Below are 25,116 nucleotides of genomic sequence, written 5' to 3'. Positions count from 1 at the left end.
AGCGAGGATCCTGAGAAAGACCCTTGAGATCTAAGGCTACGGGACGTAGCCCGGCTCGAGGAGTTACCGGCACAAAGGAAAATGAGATCTTTCTTTTGCATGCTGTGATAAAATGAAATAATAATAATAATAATAATAATAATAATAATAATAATAATAATATGGAAGTCTTATATAGCGCACGTATCTACCAAACAAGGTACTCACGGGGCAGAGTAAATACAAACTTTCACAATTGCATTGGTGAATTTTGAGACCCAATTAGATTAGAACCTTATAAAGGCCGGTTAATAGTCGGTCGCGCGATGGTCGCGCGACGGAATTCTTACGCACAATCCTAAGACTGCTGAGGCCTAAAAACCGTGTCTTTTTATGAACGCGCGTCAAGATTTCCGACGCCCGACCATCGCGCGACAAGGTGCTACGGCGGCTTGCTAAGGCGCCTTAGATAATCTTTACAAGGTGCGTCATACAGCGCCTTAGCTTATCTTTCTTTAGTTGAACAAAATCTTTGTATTTTTGGTGGTAAAACAATAATTTGACTTATTTGGAACACTCAGGACAGTTGTTTTAAATGAAGAGTTAGTATAAAGTGCGAACTCTCCAGTCATCCTGTACAGTTAACCATTTCTTGTTCCAGACTAAGGCGAAATTTCATGAGCTGCTGAAGCACGAAAATTGCTATGCAGCACAACCAAATTATGCTTGGCAAAATAAGGTTTCCAACCACCAATAACATTGCCTAACTGCCAACTGTAATTCTATTTGGGGTTTTTTGTATGTATATTTTCAAAATTTATTCACCAAAGAAAGTTTTCTACCTCCATGGTTATGGTTTTACACTGTGGTTTAGTTCTCAAATTTAATAAAAATCCGTTTCATTTTCGTGTGAAATAATTATGTGTTTTGTTTTGTTCATTATTATTTTGTCAAGTTTGAATCGTGTCCATACTTGAAATAGGCCCTTTTCGAAACCACGGCTTCGGATTTGGATTCGGCTTCAGGCTCCTTCCTCTCGTCTTTGAGAGCACGCGCGGGCGGGGCGGGGGCCAAAGCTACACCCTCAGCGGAATCTGGAGCCGAAGCCGTGGTTTCGAACAGGGGTCGGCAGATGTGACACGTCGGTAGAGGGCAGTATATCAATGTTTTGTCAGTCTGCTGCCAAAAGTAGAGCGGGTTTCAAACACCACTGTACTATGTTTTTATCTTCCTTCTTTTCGAGTTTATTGCAAGTAAAAAAACCTGTTAAATTTGAGCTTTTCAACAAGCAGCTTCTTCAGAGATGAGCCGAGGACGTGGAGGGAAGAGGTCTAGGGGTGATTGCGACAACGGCTGGGGAGAGTGGGTAAAGTGTTTTTTAATTTTTACATTCTCAGATTGCAGATCAGAACTCGAAATACTTGTTCTAGTCAGTGACTAACTGAAATCGTGCCCCAACTTGTTTTGGAAGAAATGCGGAATCAGATATGGAGTTAATATAGGGCTGGAGTTACCTCCATGGTAACGGTTAGAGATAGTATTGTATATTTTATGGAATACCATTGCATTACCAAGTTAAGTTGAAGTTTCCATTAAATTAATTGTCACATTGCTTCTACTTCTACTTCGATACTTGGCATAGTCCTTCAGTCAGGATATAAAAATAATATACGCCAAGGATAGCTGCTTATGTGCGGTGCCAAGTGTTGCAGGTGCATTTTATTGTACAAGGTGCGAGTAAAAAGTTGGGAGGTAGCTAAATGATTGCTCCAACCGCCCCCTTAAAGACCCCGATGGATGGGAGCTCGAGGATCTGGCTGGGGACAGGGAATTCCACCACAAGACTGTTCGTGGGTGTTTACGTTTGTGGTAGGATCGAGTACTGCTTGGGATCATGGGTATGAGGTATTGGGTTGGATTGATGGCTACTAGCTGATAGACATAATATATATTAACTTAGGCAAATTGGTATGATCAGTCGATCAGAATTTATTAAGTAAAAATTTAAACATTTGTGTTCTCCTAGTAGTAGTAGAACCATGAGCCAGGGATATTGGGAATTGAATTAAGACCCAGTAACTGGGGCGCTGTACTCCTTTTTTCGAAATTTTGACATTCTCTGCTGCGCTGTCCTCCTTTTTTCGAAATTTTGACATTCTCTGTCGACAGAGAATGTCAAAATTTCGAAAAAAGGAGTACAGCGCCCCAGTTACTGATTCTAGAATTGAATTTGCCTTTGGGCCACAGTTTTTTTAATTCCAGGCATATGTCCATGGCTTTTTTTGTATGTGTTTTTTTTTGGCCGAATTTTTTGATCGAGCCTGAGGCCTAATTATATTATCTTATTTTGTGTACGTATTGATTTCATCCCCATTGCTTTATAACATTTGGCAGGGAGGCTACATGAACGCAAAGAAGCAGAAATTGGCCGAACAGTTTAAAACCGATACACCAAGGAATAAAGAGATAGCAGGGGTGGGCTCTGGAATCTTTGCAGGGGTGTCAATCCATGTAAATGGTTACACTGGTAAGTACTCCTTGAACTATGAGGTTCGTTCCTCATATAATAGCCCTAGGACCAAGTAACTGGTAAGATCGATGTTTCTAGACCTTGTAGCTTTAAAGGCACTGGAGTCAGGACAGTAGTAGTATTGGTAATTTCTCAAAATAACTGTTTGCATAAAAACTTATTTGGTAAAGAGCAATAGAGAGCTGTAGAAACATTGTGAGAACTGTAGTTTTTCAGAGAGAGGTAATTTCTCACTCAAATTATAAAAGACTTTGGGCCTGAATTTTCCCTTTGTGGCGCCAAATTTCTTTTCGCATTCACAGGAAGTATGAAACATGCTTTATTTTATTACTTTAAAAATAATTGCGTGATTTTTATGGGACTTTAATTTTCGTCTTTAAAGTCCCTTCTTCTGATGAGTTGAAGCGACTGATGATGTTACATGGAGGACTGTACATCACCTACTACAGTAAAACCAAAGTCTCTCACATCATTGCAACACGTCTCCCCTATGCAAAGATTAAGGAACTCCGAGATGAGAAGATCGTTCGACCCGATTGGATATTAGAAAGGTTGGTAGGGATTATAGAGGGGGTTAACAGGGATGTGATTTCTGCATTTTTAACCTGAACTATATTTTGTTTTAATGTGCCAATAAGAAGTCAACACAATTATATTTTTAGGCATTTTGCTATTGTTTTTTTTTGTTTCAGTATAAAGGCAGGGAAGCTACTCTCCGACATTCCATATCAACTCTACACAAACCGGGTTACCTCACAGGGTACCCTCAAGTTCGCCAGCAAGGATTCGCCAGCTGTACACCAAGGAAATCCAAGCCCTTCGTCTTCAGCGAGGCAGATGACGAGTGATCATGACCGTGAGTTTCAGAAGAAAAAGACTGAGATGCAAGAGACAAGGATTACTCACACAGAATGTCCAGTTGGTGTTGAGTTTCCAGAACTAGATGCTCCATCACTTATAAATCTTCAGAATGCATCTGGAAATCAAACTCACTCCGAAGCTCCAGAAGGTAGCTCGACTAACCATTCCCTAGACACTACCCCTGTGAGGTCTGCCCAAGTGACAAACCAAAATCCACAGCCTCCGAGGACAGGGAAAGGTCCAGCCAAAGCCGGAGATGCCAACTTTGTCTCAGAGTTTTACAACAACTCTCGGCTGCATTACATTTCCACATGGGGAGCAGAATTCAAGGCTTACGTGAACACCCTGCAGAGCAGCGGAGACACCAGCTTTCCGGGACGAGAGAAGTTACGTCTCCTCTGCGAGGATTCCTCACCTTGCTCCTTGGCATCAAATCAAGCAAACCCAACTCTTGAATCAGTCGATGAAATCCGTGATGCTCACTCTAAGACGTCGGACAGACAAGGATCCTCCAAATCAGATCGTGTGATCATGCATGTTGATATGGATTGCTTTTTCGTATCAGTGGGTCTGCGCAACCGTCCAGATCTGATCGGGAAGCCAGTCGCCGTAACGCACTCCCGAGGGAAAGGAATGCCTGAGGCAAACCAAGAGACTCGCGAGTACGAGAGAGCGTACTATGAAAATAAGTACAAACAAGATGAGAAGAAGGACGTGAAGAGTCGGCATATCAGTCCAACAAAACTTTCCTTACAAGAAAAAGACAAATCAACAAATTCATCAGCTACTGAAGACATTCCTCCAAAGTCTGACGACACAACTCGGTTGAACTCAAGCTCCCACTCAGAAAATATTTCATCAACATTGCTGTCAACTTCCAGAACTTTGACCAGTCCAGGGATGCTTGACTCAACAGGCCAGAGTGAGCCTCAGAAATCCAAGTCTAAGTCGAACTTCAGCTCCATGGCTGAAATCGCCAGCTGTAGCTATGAAGCCCGTAAGTGTGGATTACGGAATGGCATGTTTATGGGGAAAGCGAAGAGCCTCTGCCCAGAGCTTCAGACGATTCCCTATGATTTTGAGGGCTACAGAAAAGTGTCTCAGTTGTTGTATGAGACGATAGCGAGGTGAGTTGATTCTTTACCCCTCAGAATTTGAGTTTAAAAAAAAAAAATTCTGATTATTATTCCCCAAGCACCAACCCCACATTGCTATAACATACAGGTTTTTGGCCTATGATAGATTGACTAGCTGTCATTTCTGATCAATCGATGGGGTCCAGTCTTGACTTTTGTGTCCTTTTAAAAACGAGACACGTAACCAATAGTGCTTTGTCCTTCGGATAGGATGTCAAGCCATACATACTATGTCTGATGTAATTCACCTAAAAGAACCCAATTACAATAAACTTATCGTTAAGAGAAGGGGTTTGCCCTGGTGTTTTTCTGGAGTGACTAGCTGCAGGATGCACCACAGCACCTTGTAAACCAGGTCAACATACCTTGGTGGAAAAAACAATGCGCACTTTGAGATGCCCTCACGGATGATAAAGTGCTGTATGAGAACTGCTTAGTAATATGATTGATAACAACAATAACAAAGATAAATAAGTGCTGTGCAAAAAAACCCAAAGTAAGATAAAAAGACACAGGTCAATAGCAGAAGTATCTTTTAATGTAGAGTGTCACGGCCGAGTGGTTAAGAGCATCGAATTCAAGTTCTGGTGCTAAGTCACCGGAGTGTGGGTTCGAATCCCGGTCCTGGCACTTGTGTCCTTGAGCAAGATACTTTACTATAATTGCTTCTCTTCACCCAGGGGTATAAATGGGTACCTGCGAGGGTAGAGGTTGATATTGTGAATGAAAAGCCTTCGGAGCGCCACGGCAGCTCGGGCTATATACTCCCTAATGGGAGCTGAGAAAGATTAAAGGGATGTTTATTGGCCCAATGACCAGGGGACTCATGTAAAGCGCATTGATACGGTTTATTGTGAAATGCGCTATATAAGAACTTGTTATTATTAATATTAGACTCGTAATGAATTTAATAAATTGTTGCTTCTTTTAATCCCTTTGTAAAACTCAGATCTAATTCGGTCCTTGGGCTGCGAGTTTTGAATGTTTTTTTATAAACCAGAATAACAACAGTCTGTTTTTTTTCTTTCTTTTAAACTATGCACATGAAGCTACACCCATGACATCGAAGCGGTCAGCTGCGATGAGATGTTTGTTGATGTGACCGGGATCATGGATGACACTGGGGTCACTCCGCTGGAGCTAGCCAAAGTACTACGAGCAGAAATTAAAGAGAAGACGGGGTGCAATGCATCTGCCGGTCTCGGTAAGAATTTGTTGTTAATTTCAATTTTCTGTAAAAGCTTTGTAAATTTGATTGGTGTCACCCTTTTTTTTTTTTTTTTTATTCCAATAAAATAAACCAATAATAATTATTTAAAGTTTTTCAAAACCTTTTGTAGATCAAGCTTTTGGCCATGACATGAATCCATATTTACTGTGAATAAAGATGTATGTAATTTAATTTACCTGTAGAAGTTTTAGCTTTATTAGTCATAAAAAAAAAAGGTGAAAATCACAGAGTAATGTTTTCAGGAGAGTTGCATAAGTCTGTTGTTCGTGCTTTAATAATTTTCATCTCTTGAGACGAAAATTATTTTTGTGAAATTGTTTAACTTATTTCTCAAATATTTACAGCACCTCAGCAAGTAATACTCTAAAGGAAGCTTTCTACCATCATTATCTTTAAAATGTGAGTTGGAAATAATTTTTGTTCTTATTTTGTTGACAGCTGGTAACATCTTACTGGCTCGGATGAGCACAAGGAAGGCGAAGCCAAATGGACAGTTCTACCTCGATGCCAAGGATGCTGTCGACTTTATGAAAACGCAGTCAGTCAAAGACCTACCTGGTAAGAAAAGACAATCTTGGTTAAGCAACTCGTAATGTTTTACTGTTGCCCCCTATGCCCCTCAAATTTCTTGCTCAGCTTCTAATATCGAAGTCTTATATAGCGCACAAATCTACCAACAAGTTGTTCAAGGCGCTTATTATATACATTTATACAGGAATATAGGTTATTGAAGTTATGAATTCTGAGACCCAACTATGTAGCACCTTGTAAGGGTTTACAAGATGCTACGGCGCATTTAGCAGCCACAGCCAGGAACACCGGGTTGAACCCCTTCTCTTTTCGATAAGTGCACTGGATTCTTTTACATGCGTTATACAGCACACGGGACCAGCGGCTTTACGTCCCATCCAAAGGACGAAGCAATGGTTAAGTGTCTTGCTTAGGGACACAAGTGTCACGAGTGGGGGATTCGAACCCACTCTGCTCACTGATGTAATGTATTGGATGATCACAAATGTCCGCTACATGTCAAGGTTTTAGTTGAATATTTAACTGTCTAATAGTTCTTGCAAAATAAATTTCCCTCCCAACCGTCCATTTATTGAAGGAGTCGGCTGGTCCACAGGGTCTCGTCTTAGGACCATGGGAATAGAAACCTGCGGTGACCTCCAGGGTTTGACCCTTGGCACCCTACAGAAGGAGTTCGGACCCAAGACGGGGCAAGCACTCTACAGCTATTGCCGAGGCATCGACGATCGAGCTATCAGAGTTGAACGAGAGAGGAAGTCAGTTTCCGCTGAGATTAATTATGGAATCCGATTCACTAAGGTGTGGAATATTTATCCATTTTACCCTTTAGAGGTCATAGAGGTCATAGCGTCTGCAAGCGGTTTCACCAAAATGTCTATTGTCGTGGCTCTGCTTACCATAAGCAAAGAATTGGCGCTTACGGAATCAGGGAATTTCGCGCTTATGTCAAGCGTATTTCACCAGTTAGCAGAGAATTTTTGTTTGTGAGCAAGTGTACTCCAGGTTATTAGGCAGTCTTCACTTACACAGCTAGTGAAGCAATTTGGCGATTAATCAGTAACCTGCGAATAGTGATCAGAAGCGCAGAATTTGCTGAATTTTGTGACAAACTACCCAGTCTTGTTGCAATACCTCAAACATACCCACAATATAATTGGAATGCTGGTTTATTACTCGATATTAGGAATATAAATAAATAATTAAAGTAAAATAAATATCCAAAACCTCTTCGTTACCTTAATGCAACTTCTTTTTAATTCTCCAGGTACAGAGCAGCGAAGCAGACACTTTTGTCAGCGAGCTCGCCGCCGAGGTCCACCGCCGTCTGACGGCGATCAAGATGACAGGCAAGACCATTACGCTCAAACTGAAGATCCGTCGAGAGGGCGCCCCCAAGGAAACCTCAAAGTTCATGGGTCACGGGATCTGCGACAACCTGGCCAAGTCCACCACCTTGGCTCAGTCTACCGACAGACTGGGGGTGATTCAGGTGGAGAGTAAGACGCTGTTGAGTCAGATGAGGGTAGACGCAAGTGACCTGAGAGGGGTGGGTGAACTTCTCCGTTTTTTTTTTTTTTTTTAACTAAGATCAAGTTATAGGATTTGAGGTATTGCATGGTGAGGTACATGTATCAGTACTTATTTGGTTTGCAGTAACACCATGTGTGTATTTACTTGCCAGGTAGAGTTTGTTTTTAAGAGAACTGTCTTGTTTTATCGGATTGTTCAGGAGACTTCTCAGTTCTAAAAAGAACTGTCCTGCTTTTTAGCTACTACTTGGGCGGAAGGTATAGAAAATTGGCTGGGACTGTTACTTTAGCTTGTAGGATCATTATTAACTGCACTGTGGCGGAGTGAGTTCTTAAATTGGTCTCACCGTTTCGACTAGCTCGCTGTAGTTATCGCATCAGAAAATAAAGCCAAAACCGTATTTATGGAACACCCCAGGTTTGGCGTTCAAAACAAAACATAAATGTATGTAGGCAGGCTTCGTACTCGGATCAATCTGAGATGGTTCAAGAAAGCCAATAGGCCAAATGAACAGTGGTTGAAGTTTAAAAGAACCTTCGACAAAAACTGTAATGATCAATCTTCTATTATAGGTTGGTATACAGATCAGCCGACTGTGTGCTGCAGGGGCTTCGACGGGTTCAGCAACCTCCAGTAGTAAATCTCTGCTTGACTTCGTCAAACCTCTGCCTAAGACTGTCGAGGCTGTCCCAAAGCCCAAAGAACCTGCCAAGGATCGAGTGCCGATTGAGAAGAAATCTTCAAGAACATTACTTAACTTCGTTTCAAAACAGGTGAATTTATAACTGTGCTTTTCTGTGAACGTCTAGGTCAAAGACTTGTATGTAAAATTTGAACCTTTAAACGAGGAAAGCTACCAGCACTTGCTGATAGATTTTATTATTTTCATTGTCTTAACCAAATTGTACAACTGGTCAGCCCATGATGTCCTAAGCTGGACTGTGCCACACATCCTAGAGGGGTGTCAATCAGTGATTTGTTTAGGAGGAGGGCTGGAAAACACTCTGCCAGCATCCTTGTTGTACTTATCGGTCCTTTCGATCCTTGTCAGACATGATATTCTTTCTTCTTGAGTCTCATTCCCATTTAGTATTTTGTTTATGTTTTCCCGCCATATTTCAAATAGCGTGAAAAGTTTATTAAAACCTAAACCACATGTACATGTAGGTCAGCCTGTCATCCTGTACTTTCCTTCTTTTTTCCAAGGACCAATTATCATGCCTTATATTGTTCTGGTAAACTTTTCTCTCATGACCTCTCGTCGCTCACAACAGAAATCCACAGCATCCTCTCAAGTAAACGTAGAGCTTGGCTTCAAGCAACTCAGGCCGACCCCTTTGCCTTCACTCCCATCTTATGAGCCGGACGTTGCAACGCCGACACGACAGAAGTCGACTTCTAGAGAAGACCAAGAGGAGTTCTGTCTCCCGTCTCCGTCTCAACTTGACCCTTCAGTTCTTGCCGCTCTCCCCCCGAGCATCAGGAAGAATATCGAGAGAGCGTATCAAGCACGCAGTAAACAACAGAACAGGTATTCTTGGTTTTTAGGGTAAATGGTTTTATGGAAAGGTTTGCGGTAACACCATGTAACACCAAGCTCTCCAGAAGACGATCAGAGCATACTGATTGAAACGTCGAGTTGAAACCATCGGTTCTTTTCAGAACCACCCCAACTCATTTAGAGATATTCATTACATGGTGTTACCGCAAACCTTTCCATATCGTATTTCCACCATGCAAAGTTTCAAATCCTACGCAAACGGTTTTCTTTGTGATAAGCATTAGAAAGACCATTTTTGGTCATCCTCATTTTCCTAAGAATGAGACCCAAAGATGGGAGAATCTTTTTGTGAACAAAATAAAATAGGTTCATAATATGTGGCCTTGAACTAAAAGAAAACAACAAAAACGGGGCAGGTTATTTAGTTAACCCTGAGTGTTTCTTACACGCAGGCCATGGCCTCTGTCGCCCTGGTCTCAGCCTTGGTGCCCCTTCAAAACGTTTCCCATAGTGCCCTTTGCAAAATGAAAATCGCCTTGCCCTCTTAAAGCTGTAAATTTCGGGCCTGAATGTACCCTATTCATGTGGATGAGAACACATAGTTCATTGTATGCAATTTTTGGAACTTTTCTTTCAGCAAACGCCAAGTAGAACCAGTTACATCCAGTGCCGCTACTAAAAATGCTTCAGGAAACTTTGTCCCACCATCTCGACCCTCCATGGCTGAGTCTACACCGGCGCCCTGCCCGTCGGGAAGAACTACCTCGACAAAATCAACTGCATCCATCCATGATGCTTCCTGTCATTCAAATCATCTTCATCCAAAGCACACCGAGAAAACGTCTTCCATTCAACCCTCAGAAAAAAAGAAAAATGCTAAAACATCGAGATGGGATCAACCCAGCACGTCATATGGAACGGTCCGATCCATGGAGGACCCCCATCCACCGAGTTCATCATCTGGAACAGACCATTCAAGTCTCGAGTATGATCCAAGTGTCTTGAGGGAGCTTCCGCCGGACGTCCTGCAGGAGATCATGGGGCAAGAACCTGGTCGGGGTAGGGGGGTGAGAGCTGAGGAGCAAGAACTGGAGCTGGAGTCTTCGGAACAGGGATTTGCTTCAGGCCCAGTTGAAGCCCTGCCGTCATTCTCACAGGTAACTCTTTTTTTTTTCTTTTTTTTATGGGAGTTCTACCCAGACAAGTCTTAAAGAAGAAAAGAATGTTCAATGTGAAAAAAACTCAGGAGAGCTGAAGGCAGGAGTTTATATTCCTCTTAAAACAGTCTAGATTGTAGGGTGAAGGGGAAACACGCTCCAGGCAAGGAGTTGAGCGACTATAATATTTGTTTAAAGGGAGTTGGGAGGAAGTGCATTTTGCTCTACCAGCCAGGCTCCTAGTGGATGATACCCATTCCTATATCCTTGTGGACTGTGAAGGGGGTAACCCTGTGAAGGGGGTAACCCTGTGAAGGGGGTAACCCTGTGAAGGGGTAACCCTGTGAAGGGGGTAACCCTGTGAAGGGGGTAACCCTGTGAAGGGGTTAACCCTGTGAAGGGGGTAACCCTGTGAAGGGGGTAACCCTGTGAAGGGGGTAACCCTGTTTCAGTCTCAGTAGGTGGCAACATGCCCCAGGTGATAGTTGATCTGGGTCGAAAGCCCAAATCAGTTAAGTGTAGCCCTCACTTTAGAAAGATCGTTCAGCCTTCTGAGTTGGGTGTTATCACAGTGAAAACGAATTAAACAAAAAAAATCATACTTTGGGAGTGACCCCAGGAAAAAAGTTATTAAGTGTCATTCTCATCTGAAAGCCTACCAATTGTTTTATCTAGAGCAGATGTCTTACCATCTAGACCACCGAGATTGCCTGGTTGCTAGAGACAGTTTGAATCCTATATTTTAGCAGGGGGCACCGCAAAGATTTCATAGATGTTAAATTTGCATCAGAAATAATGAATATTATTTGGTTTTAACCTTAATACACCGATGTGTGTAAGAACTGTAAACCCAGTACTTCCTCAAGTTCTGTGAAGAAAAACCATGAACTCTGTAAATTTAGGATTTCATTTCTATAGTGGGACCATAGATCAAAATGTTTCATCAGAACCACCATGACGCATGGGCATTTTGTTCCAAACACTGAGTTGCTGTGAATGGATTGAATTTGTTTTGAAAACATCGCCTGTTCTTTTGTTTTTTTCAGGACCACCATTGATACATTCTTATCCAAATAAAGATTCCATACAAAACCATCCTGACTCATATATTCTAAGGTTCATTTACCTTGTAGTGCCATTAAACTATGGGATTAATAGAGTATGTGCTGACCTCAAGAACGCATGGGGAGATTTTTGAAAACATTTTGAAATGACTTTATAAAAACATCTTTCTACCCATATGCATTTTATAACAAACGGTTACAAACGCTTTTCAAAGACCAACTCGACCGATCAAAGGCAACGTGTTCCTTTAATAATTTAAATGGCATTAAATCAATTATACTCACAAACTGTTCACTCTGTTTATAAAACTGTTCACTCTCTTAATGGGAGGCATTAAAGGACTGCAATCAGGGACCAATCCACTTCATGCACCAAAAATAAATTCGAAGCACTAACATCAAAAAACATTTTGAAATTTACTTATGTAAAAAAAAAATATAATAACAATAATAATAATAATAATAATAATATAAATACCCAAGTTCTATAATGAAAAAAAAAAAAAAAAAAAAAAAAAACATGAACTCTGTAAATTCATGAACTCATATAGTGGGACAAAAGAGTAAGGATTCTATTCATGGAATGAAAATATTGCATCAGAACCAACATGACGCATGGGGGGAATTTTTTTTCAAACACTGAGTTGCTGAATGGATTGAACTTGTTTTGAAAACATCACCTGATTTTAAAAAATAACTTTATTGATTATAACAGCAAGTTCTTATGTAGTAAGTGCATTCAGTATCAATGCGCTTTACATCAGTGCCCTGGGGTCGATTTCACAAAGAGTTAGGACTAGTCCTAACTTAGGACTAGTCCTATGAAAAAGGTTATTAAGTGTCATTCTCATCTAAAAGCCTACCAATTGTTTTATCTAGAGCAGATGTCTTACCATCTAGACCACCGAGATTGCCTGGTTGCTAGAGACAGTTTGAATCCTATATTTTAGCAGGGGGCACCGCAAAGATTTCATAGATGTTAAATTTGCATCAGAAATAATGAATATTATTTGGTTTTAACCTTAATACACCGATGTGTGTAAGAACTGTAAACCCAGTACTTCCTCAAGTTCTGTGAAGAAAAACCATGAACTCTGTAAATTTAGGATTTCATTTCTATAGTGGGACCATAGATCAAAATGTTTCATCAGAACCACCATGACGCATGGGCATTTTGTTCCAAACACTGAGTTGCTGTGAATGGATTGAATTTGTTTTGAAAACATCGCCTGTTCTTTTGTTTTTTTCAGGACCACCATTGATACATTCTTATCCAAATAAAGATTCCATACAAAACCATCCTGACTCATATATTCTAAGGTTCATTTACCTTGCAGTGCCATTAAACTATGGGATTAATAGAGTATGTGCTGACCTCAAGAACGCATGGGGAGATTTTTGAAAACATTTTGAAATGACTTTATAAAAACATCTTTCTACCCATATGCATTTTATAACAAACGGTTACAAACGCTTTTCAAAGACCAACTCGACCGATCAAAGGCAACGTGTTCCTTTAATAATTTAAATGGCATTAAATCAATTATACTCACAAACTGTTCACTCTGTTTATAAAACTGTTCACTCTCTTAATGGGAGGCATTAAAGGACTGCAATCAGGGACCAATCCACTTCATGCACCAAAAATAAATTTGAAGCACTAACATCAAAAAACATTTTGAAATTTACTTATGTAAAAAAAAAATATAATAACAATAATAATAATAATAATAATAATATAAATACCCAAGTTCTATAATTAAAAAAAAAAAAAAAAAAAAAAAAAAAAAAACATGAACTCTGTAAATTCATGAACTCATATAGTGGGACAAAAGAGTAAGGATTCTATTCATGGAATGAAAATATTGCATCAGAACCAACATGACGCATGGGGGGAATTTTTTTTCAAACACTGAGTTGCTGAATGGATTGAACTTGTTTTGAAAACATCACCTGATTTTAAAAATAACTTTATTGATTATAACAGCAAGTTCTTATGTAGTAAGTGCATTCAGTATCAATGCGCTTTACATCAGTGCCCTGGGGTCGAGGAGTCCTATGAGATAGGACTAGTCCTATGAGATATACAAATTGCATGGATAGTCCTAAGTTAGGACGAGTAACTGGTCCTAACTCGAGATAAGACAAAAACTACAGCACCTCAGGTAGTAATATTTGAAGGGAAGCTTTCCACTATCATTATCTTCAAGTTTAATGTAAATCTATGGACATTTTGAAAAAGTACCCAAATCCTTTAAAGCGCTCAACCATGACACTAAGAACACAGTGTACCCCACAAATAACCAGTTTAAAATAAAATGGCCTTAAAATCTGTATTTAAGTAAATCGTTAAGAAATACAATTGATTATAAAAAGTACCCTTCTTCAATTATAAGTTATAACAAAAACACAAAATCTTAAACATTGATCCAAATTTATCAGGAGCATAATACTTTAAAGGAAATAGAATGAAGTCTTACAAAATGAAACTTTAGAAATGAAATTCCAAAGAAATTTAGTAGAAAGAAAAAAGTAGTAGTTCATTAAAATTAAATTGCTGATTAAGGTACTGAATAATAAAACAAAGTTTAAGGATAAAAACATGTCCATAGCAGTAAAAATTTTCTTGTTTCTCTATTTTTCTACCACCAATATTTAATTAAACTTATCACTTGTCTGTTACTATCACTGAAATCCAAATAATTTAATACTACATCATACTTAAAAATGTTCAACACATTTTTGTACTTTTTGTACCTCCATGTAGACTTTTTGTACCTCCATGTAGTTCGTCATTTCTTTAATTCTGTTTCAATTTTAAAGGCAGTGGACACTATTGGTAATTACTCAAAATAATTATCAGCATAAAACCTCACTTGCTAACGAGTAATGGGGAGAGGTTGATAGTATAAATCATTGTGAGAAACGGCTCCCTCTGAAGTGACGTACTTTTCGTGAAAGAAATAATTTTCAACAAATTTGATTTTGAGACCTCAAGTTTAGGATTTGAGGTCTCGAAATCAAGAATCTGAAACCACACAACTTCGTGTGACAAGGGTGTTTTTTTCTTTCATAGTTATCTCGCAACTCCGACGACCAATCAAGCTCAAATTTTCACAGGTTTGTTATTTTATGCATGTGTTGAGATACACCAAGTGAGAAGACTGGTCTTTGACAAATACCAATAGTGTCCACTGGCTTTAAGGTGAAGTTTTAAAGTTTAAGCTCACAATAGATGACTGGTTTCTGTGCTGAAGGATTCAGCCTTGAAGGCATGGACACCTTTTTGACTTGGTGTATCTCAACATATATGCATAAAATAAACCTGTGAAAATATGAAATCAATTGGTCCTCGCAGTTGCGAGAGAATAATAGAAGAAAAAACAGCCTTGTCAAACAAGTTGTGCGGTTTCAGATGCTTGAGTTCGGAGACCTCAGCTATTTCTCGAATTCAATTCAAATATTTTAGTGAGAAATTGCTTGTTTCTCGAAAACTATGTTACTTCAGAGAGAGCCATTTCTCACAATGTTTTATACTATCAACAGCTCTTCATTGCTCATTAATACCAAGTTAATTTTTATGCAAACCATTATTTTGAGTAATTACCTGATCTGGTCTGGATAGTTATTACGTAACACTCCTGGTGGAGTCAGCACGTAGGGTAGGGTTGCCAAGAGTGGCCAGTGCCTTTAAGTAGGAATCTTCAGATTGCTTGGATGATGATTTATCACATACGGATAGACATGCTCAGCTGTCTTGGGAGATGATGCAAGGTGCTTGATATCACTGTAATTGCGGAAGGAATTTCATAGCCGTCCCATCGATCATTGGCGTTGCGATTGTTTTCTTGTCTGGTTGGTGAGGATTGGCTGAGAATGTCTTGTAGTTGCTCAGATGTCACAGGAGGTGTTGAGTTGGCACCTGATGTCACTGTAATTGCGGAAAGGATTTCATAGCCTTCCCATCGATCAGTTTTAAAGTTTCAACTTGGCGTAGACGGCTGGTTTCTGTTCAGGAGGATTGAGCTCCATGTAGGAATCATCGGGTTGCTTAGATGATGAAGTAGGTTCAGCAATCCTATTGTCATAGACATGCTGAGATTGCTTAGATGATGAAGTAGGTTCAGCAATCCTATTGTCATAGACATGCTGAGATCGCTTAGATGATGAAGTAGGTTCAGCGATCCTATTGTCATAGACATGCTGAGATCGCTTAGATGATGAAGTAGGTTCAGCAATCCTATTTTCATAGACATGCTTAGATGTCTCAGGCGGTGATGTTTTGGTGCTTCGTGTCGGTGTATGTGGTTCTTGTCTGGTTGTTGAGGATTGGCTGAGAATGTCTTGTAGTTGCTCATCTGTCTCAGGAGGTGTTGAGTTGGCACCTGATGTCACTGTAATTGCGGAAGGGATTTCATAGCCTTCCCATGGATCATTGGCGTTGCGATTGTTTTCTTGTCTGGTTGTTGAGGATAGGCTGAGAATGTCTTGTAGTTGCTCAGATGTCTCAGGAGGTGTTGAGGTGGCACCTGCTGTCGTTGTTATTGGTACAGTAGGAGGGAGTTCATAGCCAAACCATGAGTTATTACTGAGGCGTTTGTTTTCTTGTCTGGGTTTTGAGGAACGGCTGAGCTCGCCTTGTAGTAGCTGCCAACATTTTGGGTCATATCGCCAACAGATGAAGAGAAGTATGATGGTGATCAGAAGGATGACGATGGTGATCAGAAGGATGACAATAATGATGACGTTGGATGGTGGTGTTGTGCCTGTTGTGGAGGGGTCATTACTGGTAGAAACAGATGGTGATCTTGTGTCTGTAGTGGAGGGGTCATTACTGGTAGAATCAGTTGGTGATCTTGTGTCTGTAGTGGAGGGGTCATTATTGGTAGAAACAGATGGTGATCTTGTGTCTGTAGTTGAGGGGTCATTACTGGGAGAATCAGTTGGTGGTGTTGTGCCTGTTGTGGAGGTATCATTACTGGGAGGAACAGTTGGTGGTGTTGTGCCTGTTGTGGAGGTGTCATTACTGGGAGGAACAGTTGGTGATCTTGTGCCTGTAGTGGTCGGGACTCCAGTACTCTCATGCTCAGTAGGAATGTTGACAACTAGTTCAACTACAATGGCATAGGTTAAATTAAGTATGTCTTTCATTACACTACACTTGTAAATTTCCTGATCCGATTGCTGAAGGTGATCTTTGGTTATCTTTTGACAATCCAGAGTAACACTCTCTCCTTCAAGAGGTGTTGATTTTTCATGGGAAATCTTAATAGTTGCTGTTGGTTTAGTGGTATCTTGAGAACACACCAGTGCCAAACCACACACCCAGGGCAGCATCCTGAACCACATCAAAGCTAATCCACCTTCCATTGCTATTACTGAACAGTCGAACTATCGCTGGCAACAAGTGTTACTGTTCATTTGAATATCGCTCACATATTTATGACAGATCCACTTTCATTTCAGACCTTATATACCCAAAATGTAACGTTCTCAAAGTAGTTGTTATGTGTTCTTAGTAGGCCTACATGAACTTGTTATGAATACTTTGTCCGGTGAGAGGTGAAAGAGTGAATAAATAATAATATAACCGCCTTTCTATAGCGCCTAACACCTCCAAGAGAAAGTCTCCAAACAACACGAACAATGTAAATCAGGTCACCCATTCAGTGGGACATTCAAGTTGCGATTCTTTTCATGAAAACTTTACACATCAGAGCCACCATGACGTAGCTCGTGAATCCATACATTTCTATATATGGATTATTGTGAATGGAGTAAACTTTGTTCAATCTACAGTTACCACCATTTATGGAAAGGGCGGGTATGTCTTATTTTGGACTAGTTTTCATAAATACATCATCACGCATTAGATCCGAAGTACATAGATTACGGCGGGGGTTAAAAATACATCAAATTTGTTTCAATTGATATTTATGCCCCACTGGGGAAGCCAGCCGAAGGGGCATATAGTGTTTGCCTTGTCCTTGTTGTTTTTTTGTGCGTGTGCGTGTCAGTGTGAACCATCTTTGGAAGAGAAGTATGATGGTGATCAGAAGGATGACGGTGAGCAGAAGGATGACAATGATGATGATGAAAACGTAATCTTGGTGAAGGGCGACACCGGTGTAGCGGCAGAGGGCGTCTGTTGGTTGTGTCTGTAGTGGAGGGGAACTCTCTGGACCTCACAGTTTGTGCTGCTGTGTCAGTAGTGGAGGGGAACTCTCTGGACCTCACAGTTTGTGCTGCTGTGTCAGTATAGTGGAGGGGACCCCAGTACTCTCAAGCTCAGTAGGATTGTGGATAAGTAATTCAACTTCATAAGAATGGGTTAAATTAAAATTGCTTTTCATTACATGACACTGGTAATATCCCATATCTAATTACTGGAGAGGATCTATGTTTATCTTATGTGACTAATGAGCTGCTTTTGAGTTGACAACTTGTAATGGACTTGATGAGAAACGAGTATCCTCATATTATTTGATTTTTTTGGGGTTATGCTTATACCGTCCCTTTTTGTCCAGTCCATTCGCATGTCATCAAGTGACTAATTTGTTATGCCCTGCAGAGACGACCAATCGAGCTCAAATTTTCACAGGTTTGTTATTTTATGCAGGTTGAGATACCCCAAGTGAGGAGACTGATCTTTGACAATGGTCAAGTGGTATCTTGAGAACACACCAGTGCCAAACCACACACCCAGAGCAGCACCCTGAACCACATCAAAGCTAAACGACCTTCCATTGCTACGACTGTACAGTCAAATTATTGTTGACAACAAAGTGTTACTGTTCGGTTGAATATCGGTCACATGTCAGACCCACTTCCGTTTTAGATCTTATAAACAAATGAATCGTTCATAAATAGATTATATTTAGTGCATGAACTCGTTATTAGTAATATTTTGTCGGTAGTTTATTTGTTGTAAATTTCAAAAGATATTTTGAGTTTACATGAAGCCCAACCCGGCTGGAGTGTGAGATAAAGGGGTAACCTTGAGGAAACCTTAAAATAAAAACACGAACAATGTAATATCCGGTAACCCATTTCTGTAGAGTGGGACATTCAAGTTCGGATTCTTTTCATGAAAACTTCACAGCAGAACCACCATGACGTAGCCCCGTGATGTCATACATTTCTATCTATAGATTTCTATGAATTGTTATTATTATTATTATTTATTCACCCATTTCACAAAGTACAATAGCAACATGTTATGCCATATCTCAAAAGACTACAGCACCTCAGCAAGTAGCTTAATATGTTAAGTGAAGCTTTCTACTATCCTTATCTTCAAACCCTGTAAGTTAAATGTAAATCTGTGGACATTTTGTTTTGTGTTTCAAAGAGTACCCAAAGCCTTTAACAAATGCGATCAACCAATGATTATGTAGCCCCAAAGGTGACCCAAGTAGAAAAACAAGCAAACAGCTTCAATGCAACATTGATTGTTGCAAAATAAACAAGTTCAGAAAATATTAATTTTGGTTTTTACCCATACACCGATGTGTGTTAGCACTGTATACTCAGTACTTTCCCGAGTCCTGTGAAAAAATATCACAGGCATGTTACTCGGGTGGGATTCGAACCCACGACCCTTGCAATTCTAGAGCAGTGTCTCACCAACTAGAGTAACATGCCTGTGATATTTTTTCACAGGACTCGGGAAAGTACCGAGTATACAGTGCTAACACACATCGGTGTATGGGTAAAAACCAAAATTAATATTCTTTATCCCCGATGCAAATTTAACATCTATTATAAGTTCAGAAAAGTTTGTGGTGTTTGGATTATAACAAAAATGCAGAAATTGTGTTTCCCTGACTCCCTGTACAAAACAATGTAACTACACTGAAGCTGGTGAATAAAGAAGTCTGGTTTCTTAGTTATTAAAGGCACTGGACACTATTGATAATTGTCAAAGACCAGTCTTCTCACTTGGTGTATCTCAACATATTATGCATAAAATAACAAACTTGTGAAAATTTGGGCTCAATCGATCATCGAAGTTGTAAAAGAATATTATGAAAGAAAAAATTACCATTGTTGCACAATTTATGTGCTGTAAGATGCCTAAAAGAGGCTTCAAGCCTGAAATCTTTTAATATTTGAGTCTGAAATCAACTCTTTCTAAAAACTATGTCACTCTAGAGGGAGCCGTTTCTCACAATGTTTTATACCATCAACAGCTCTCCATTGCTCATTACCAAGTACTTTTTTATGCTTTAAAATGTTATTTTGAGTAATTACCAATAGTGTGCAATGCAATAAAGTGAGAATTGAGTGTTCATTATTGGCTTTGACTGAAGGGACCTTGTCAAATATGGAGCGTTTGAATAAATTAGATAAATTGAAAGGCTGGGGGTATTCACCTAGAGAAAATCTCAATTAATGTAAAATCAAATGGGTTCAAGACGCAAGTTAATGCAAGAAGTGGGACAATCAATCAAAATGTATTAAAAAAACTGTTATCTTTTTATATAATTCCATTACTTCTACAAGTGAAATGTTTCTCAAAGTACTTGATAATTGCAAACACGTTTTTAAAGTTCTATAGTCTTTTCTCTCATTTTGACTCGTTTCCATGGTTAGCTCAGACTGTGCTGCAGTGTAAATAAACCTGGATTGAAAGTAGTTGTTACTACAAAAGCTCAAAAATATTTTTCCCATATAAGTAGAACCCAGAAAACGCTGAGCGTGTCAGTGTGCGTGCGGTTTCGTTGCGAGACTATTTTTATGGGCGCGCATACACCATTTATTTACACGTGTATGGCAAAATATATTGCAGTACAGTAGGTGTCACATTGACCAATGAAAAAACTGGAAATGGTTTATGTGCGATGACAGCTTGCCATTTTGCCATACACGCATGTCACGTGATGCTCATTTTGCCATCACGCGGTATCGATACGCCGTGTCCACAGAGGGCGGCCGAGTTCAGCGTTTTTTGGGTTCTATTACTATGGTTTTACCTAGTTTGTCTTTTCTTTCATTTTGTTTTAGAGTTTTGTATTTCATGCGGAAAGTTTCAACTCGGAATAGACCGCTGGTTTCTGTTCAGGAGGATTGAGCTCCATGTAAGAATCATCAGATTGCTTAGATGAAGTAGGTTCAGCGATCTTATTGTGATAGACATGCTCAGATGTCTCAGGCGATGATGACATGGTGCCTGGTTCTGCAGTCCTTGGTTCTGGAGATGGGACTTCATAGTCTAACTCTGGATTATTATCATGGCGATCGTTTTCTTGTCTGTGTGTTGAGGATTGGCTGAGCATGTCTCGTAGTTGTTTCCAATGTCTTGAGTCATATCGGCAACAGTGGAAGAGAAATATGATGGTGATTAAGTGGATGACAATGCTGACGATCAAAGCTGTTACGTACCGGCTGCAGTTTTGACAGTTGAAGGTTGCAAGCTGCAACAGTTCACTTGTTGGCTTGTGAATGGATGGTGGATGGGTACTCACAGAAACAATTGTCAGAGGGCCAATAGTACATCCTCCGGTCATATCTGATAAACCAGATAAGGAATGACAATGAAAGGTTTTGCCATGTTCTGAGTTAGTTACCGTCTTGGTGAGTTCTTGTCCTGGACTACCTCCAGCATTTGTGGGACTTGTTACCCATCCATCAGTGGTTGGCATTCCGTTCTCAGACACTATGAGTATCGTTGTGTCTGATACTGTCTTGCATGTGAGACTACTGCCAATATTCACTGCAGCTGGACCATCTGGGAAACAAACTTGAAACTCATCACGATGGTGGACAAGCAAATTAACTTCAGTAGATGCGGCGATTATAGCAGAGCTTCCTATTACAAAACACTGGTAATATCCCTGATCCGATTGCTGGACAGGATCTATGGTTATCTTCTGTGAATAAAGAGCTGCTGTTGAATTGACAATTTGTAATGGACTTATGGAGAAACGACTGTCAATTAGTGCTGGATTAAGACCATTCTCATCTACAATGAATCGTGGAGTATCACTTAAATTGCTCCTTCTTGACCATAGCACTTCATCAATTGACTGGAGTGATGATATCTCACAATCAAGAGTAACACTGTCTCCTTCACGTGGCACCGCTGTGTATTCAGGTAGAATCTTAATAGTTGCTGTTGGTCCAGTGGTATCTTGAGAACACACCAGTGCCAAACCACACACCCAGAGCAGCATCCTGAACCACCTCAAAGCTAAACCGCCTTCCATTCCTACGACTGTACAGTAAACTTATGGTTATTACCTCAACGCCAAAACTTCTCTCGTTAAGTCTGCAACCACCTTGCTGTTCTATGTAATAATATAATCTAAGTTATTTGCTGCCGATCTACAATCCTCCAATATTACAGCACAAGGTATTTCTTTGCGAGTTTTGGTTGTACACTTTGTGTGTGATGTTGAACGATTTCATGTTCATATAGAGCCTGGACACTACACCCAAAGCCTCTATCATTGTATGAAGGCTGAGGTTGTTAAGAATAAGTCAGTATTTTGCACTCCATGAGTGAACATGGACAATGTAATTGTAGTAAACCCAACTCTATGGTGCGGAAGAATAACATAGACCGCCAAACCTGTGAATTCATTCAATTGTTAGCCGTGACGTTCAGATGCGGTACATTTACAGGTACTTCAATCTACATGTAGGGGTAACAATTGAACTTGACCTAGCCAATGGTAATGAATACACTTGATTTCTCGTGAAATTTTAGGGAATTTCCCTCTCGTATTGTCTGTAATATTGAATGCATTGAACTGTTAATCCTAATTCTCAGGCACATACTATTCACTATGGTCCTTGTTTGTACCTTGATATGTAAAGTTACACTTGAACTTGACTTTGCCGAATAGTTATCAACGCACTTGTTTTCTTGCATAATTTTAGGGAATTTCCTAAAAACTTCAACTCATTTGCAAGTCTGCAACTTCAAGAACAGTTTCACAAATTGAAACCATTGAACAATTTATATGTAAACCATTATTTAATAACACTTTTGCTTGCCTATTATCCCCTATGACTAACTAGACCTTTGTTACAAATATCACAAAGTTCTGATCTCAAACTTTGGTAAATTTTTACAGAGATTGTTGATTGTGATTTTTTTAAATATTATTAATTCTTATCAGATCGACCCCAGCTGTTTGGAAGCTCTACCGTCCGATCTCCAGAAAGAGATTCAGCAAGCCTATCAGAGACAGCTCCAAACACCCGTCATCATCCCGCCGTCAACCAAACCTCCTGCCTCAACCAAATCAAGCCCCTTTAAGTTGAATCGAAGGAAGGGTCGCCCACGTAAGACCAGTCCCCGCAAGGGGGCAAGGCAGGGTGTCAGACTCCCCGGAGCTGTAGGTATCCTGGAAATGGTGACCGGTGTAAAGAGTTCACCTGTCGGCAAAACTTCGAGCGAAGTTGGCGACAAATCTAATCCAACAGGTACTTATAAAAATGTTTTTTAAATTATTCTTATGATACAGTCGACTCTTTATAATACCTTGTATAAACCGGCGTCTCGTATCATCAAGCTCGTACTAATGAGGGATCGACTGTATTAGTAAGAGTGATATTGACCACATAATTATTATTGGTCAAGTTTCCTCCGAAATGGATGTGGAACAGGCTCAAAAACAGATTTTTTTTTTTCTTTCTTTTCTCTTGCATACATTCTACTTTTTACTCGCACCATGCAAAGTTTCAAATCCTACTTATTATGTTCATATTTGTTGAAGATTATTCGCCTGAAGTGTTGCGCAACTCTGACATAGCTGAAAGCGAAGACACGCCCAAAGAGCAACCTGTGAACCTGTGTGGGGCCGTGGGATTAAGGGATGTAAAAGAAATGCTCAAAGAATGGACTACATCTGTTGAAGGTAATAATATTAGTATAGAGAATTTTGCAAGGCGCCAAAATCCACCAAATTAAGGCGCTGGAGGCGTACAAGAGAAAAGTTTCTCAAGGCTGGTAATAAGCACAACAAATATTGCTTATGGAAACGGGTTAACCGACCCAAACTGTCATCTGAATTACATGATTTTAACAGGGCCCATTTTCATGGCCCTCCTCACAGTAAGCAAAGAATCAGCGCTTGCGGAAGCCTTTACGCCAAGCATATTTCATGGGTTAGCAAGGAATTTTTACTTGTGCGCATGCGTTACTAGGCATTCTTTGCTTACAAAGCTAATGCAGAAATTCAGAGCCTGCCCTGCAAGCGGAGAATGGCGAGTGAAGCACAGAATTTGGCGGTAAACAGAGCCATGAAATTTGGCCCTGGTGCTCTGCTGAATTTCTGCTCGGCAAAGAGATTTTCCGTTTCATATTTTCTTCTCCAGAGCCTGGTGATGAGGATATAGACCACCTTGTGCTGTACCTAAATCAACTCATCATGGATAGAAACTTGGAGATGACTGATCTCGTCTTAAGAGGAATGAAGAGGTAATAATAATAGTTCTAGGTTTTTTATATTATACAGATATTGACTGGCAATGAGGTAACTAGTTACCAAATTATGCCAGTCAATGTGTGATTTATAACACACCTTGGTCTTAAATAAGAAATAAGAACAGAAAATTGGAAAAGAATGGAACTTTTTAGTTGTTGTTCATGATTCATGTCAAGAGAGGGTGCTGTAACCATTCACCATTTTAAAGACTAGTGGCCGGTGGGCACTATTCCTACAAAACGCGCGCGCGCTCACTAGTTCACCCCACGTGACGATGTTTTAGCCAACCAGAATACAGAACAAGCAAGAGGTGTGTTCAAAAGCGCTTTATCACATCCATAGATGCGTATCAAAGCACTCAGTAGTTTTTCCTGCAAGGTATTGTGGAGCTATGTTTTTGAAGTATGAGGCCTATTCCTGTAAAGCACCATGTAATGGTTTACAAGGTGCTTTGGCGCAAAATCAAACCAGGAACACCAGGGCAAACCCCTCCTCTTTTCGATAAGTATTTTTCAGATTTGTGCGCATTATAAATGTTCTGTATTATTAGCTACGTTATGTGTTTGTACAAAAAAATTCGAGAAAGGATTGAATTTTGTCAATGTCAATTATTCTGAATGGCCTCTAAGAATTCTTCTTTTTAAATTTAGTTGCAATTTTTTTAATTCAATTTTTCTGGGGGTTTTTCTTCAAAAACAGACTTTCGAATCAGATGGAGTCTACATCCCCATGGCGAGATGCTTACCAGATTATTGAAGACAGGGTACAAGACACAATCTCACAGATCTACAAGAGCAAATTAAAGAGAGTTTGAAAATGGACTAATCAGATGAAGTCTTTACAGGCCTTGAACTTCGCTCTTGAATGGGCCTGGCAGTTTCTCCTAGTTAAAGGGGCACTCTATGAGTAAAGTTTTAATTTGTGTTGGAACTTTGCAAAGGGCAGTGCAGCAAAAGCACAGGGCACCACGGCAACTGATGTGGGTACCGAGGCCTGTCTTTATTTGAGGAGAACAGGGGTTGATTTCACAAAGATAATTCTAAGTATTGTTTGAAGCTTAAAGGAACACGTTGCCTTGGATCGGACGAGTTGGTCTATGAAAAGCGTTTGAAACCGTTTGTTATGAAATGCATATGGTTAGAAAGATGTTTTAAAAGTA

General features: G+C 40.0%; 2 protein-coding genes across 3 annotated transcripts; one reads left to right on the top strand and one right to left on the bottom strand.

Annotated features, from left to right (window-relative positions):
* Positions 1-1,167: 1,167 nt before the first annotated feature.
* Positions 1,168-25,043, top strand: LOC117302217 (DNA repair protein REV1-like). 2 transcript variants are annotated; one of them, XM_033786045.1, is made up of 15 exons: positions 1,168-1,345; positions 2,374-2,506; positions 2,892-3,060; positions 3,202-4,497; positions 5,556-5,710; positions 6,176-6,295; positions 6,846-7,066; positions 7,539-7,814; positions 8,371-8,571; positions 9,073-9,329; positions 9,937-10,456; positions 22,647-22,953; positions 23,247-23,387; positions 23,848-23,950; positions 24,657-25,043. In XM_033786045.1, the coding sequence occupies exons 1-15, from the start codon at positions 1,283-1,285 to the stop codon at positions 24,769-24,771; spliced, it is 4,077 nt and encodes a 1,358-aa protein (XP_033641936.1). In that variant the 5' UTR covers positions 1,168-1,282; the 3' UTR covers positions 24,772-25,043. The 2 variants fall into 2 exon arrangements, with proteins under 2 accessions (XP_033641936.1, XP_033641935.1); XM_033786044.1 differs by having other exon boundaries at positions 7,533-7,814.
* On the bottom strand, positions 19,978-22,636 carry LOC117302218. Its single transcript, XM_033786046.1, has one exon. The coding sequence runs from the start codon at positions 21,726-21,728 to the stop codon at positions 20,538-20,540; it is 1,191 nt and encodes a 396-aa protein (XP_033641937.1). The 5' UTR covers positions 21,729-22,636; the 3' UTR covers positions 19,978-20,537.
* Positions 25,044-25,116: the final 73 nt, after the last annotated feature.

Source organism: Asterias rubens, chromosome 18 (assembly GCF_902459465.1).
Source record: "Asterias rubens chromosome 18, eAstRub1.3, whole genome shotgun sequence".
NCBI classification, from domain to species: domain Eukaryota; kingdom Metazoa; phylum Echinodermata; class Asteroidea; order Forcipulatida; family Asteriidae; genus Asterias; species Asterias rubens.
This window is presented reverse-complemented; position numbering and strand designations above follow the sequence as displayed.

Coding starts and splice junctions, on each gene's coding strand:
- LOC117302217 (XM_033786044.1), top strand. CDS start 1,283: ATGAGCCGAGGACGTGGAGGGAAGAGGTCTAGGGGTGATTGCGACAAC. Junction 7,067..7,532: donor ATGGAATCCGATTCACTAAG/GTGTGGAATATT, acceptor TTAATTCTCCAG/GTACAGAGCAGCGAAGCAGA. Junction 23,388..23,847: donor ATGGACTACATCTGTTGAAG/GTAATAATATTA, acceptor TTTCTTCTCCAG/AGCCTGGTGATGAGGATATA.
- LOC117302218 (XM_033786046.1), bottom strand. CDS start 21,728: ATGGAAGGCGGTTTAGCTTTGAGGTGGTTCAGGATGCTGCTCTGGGTG.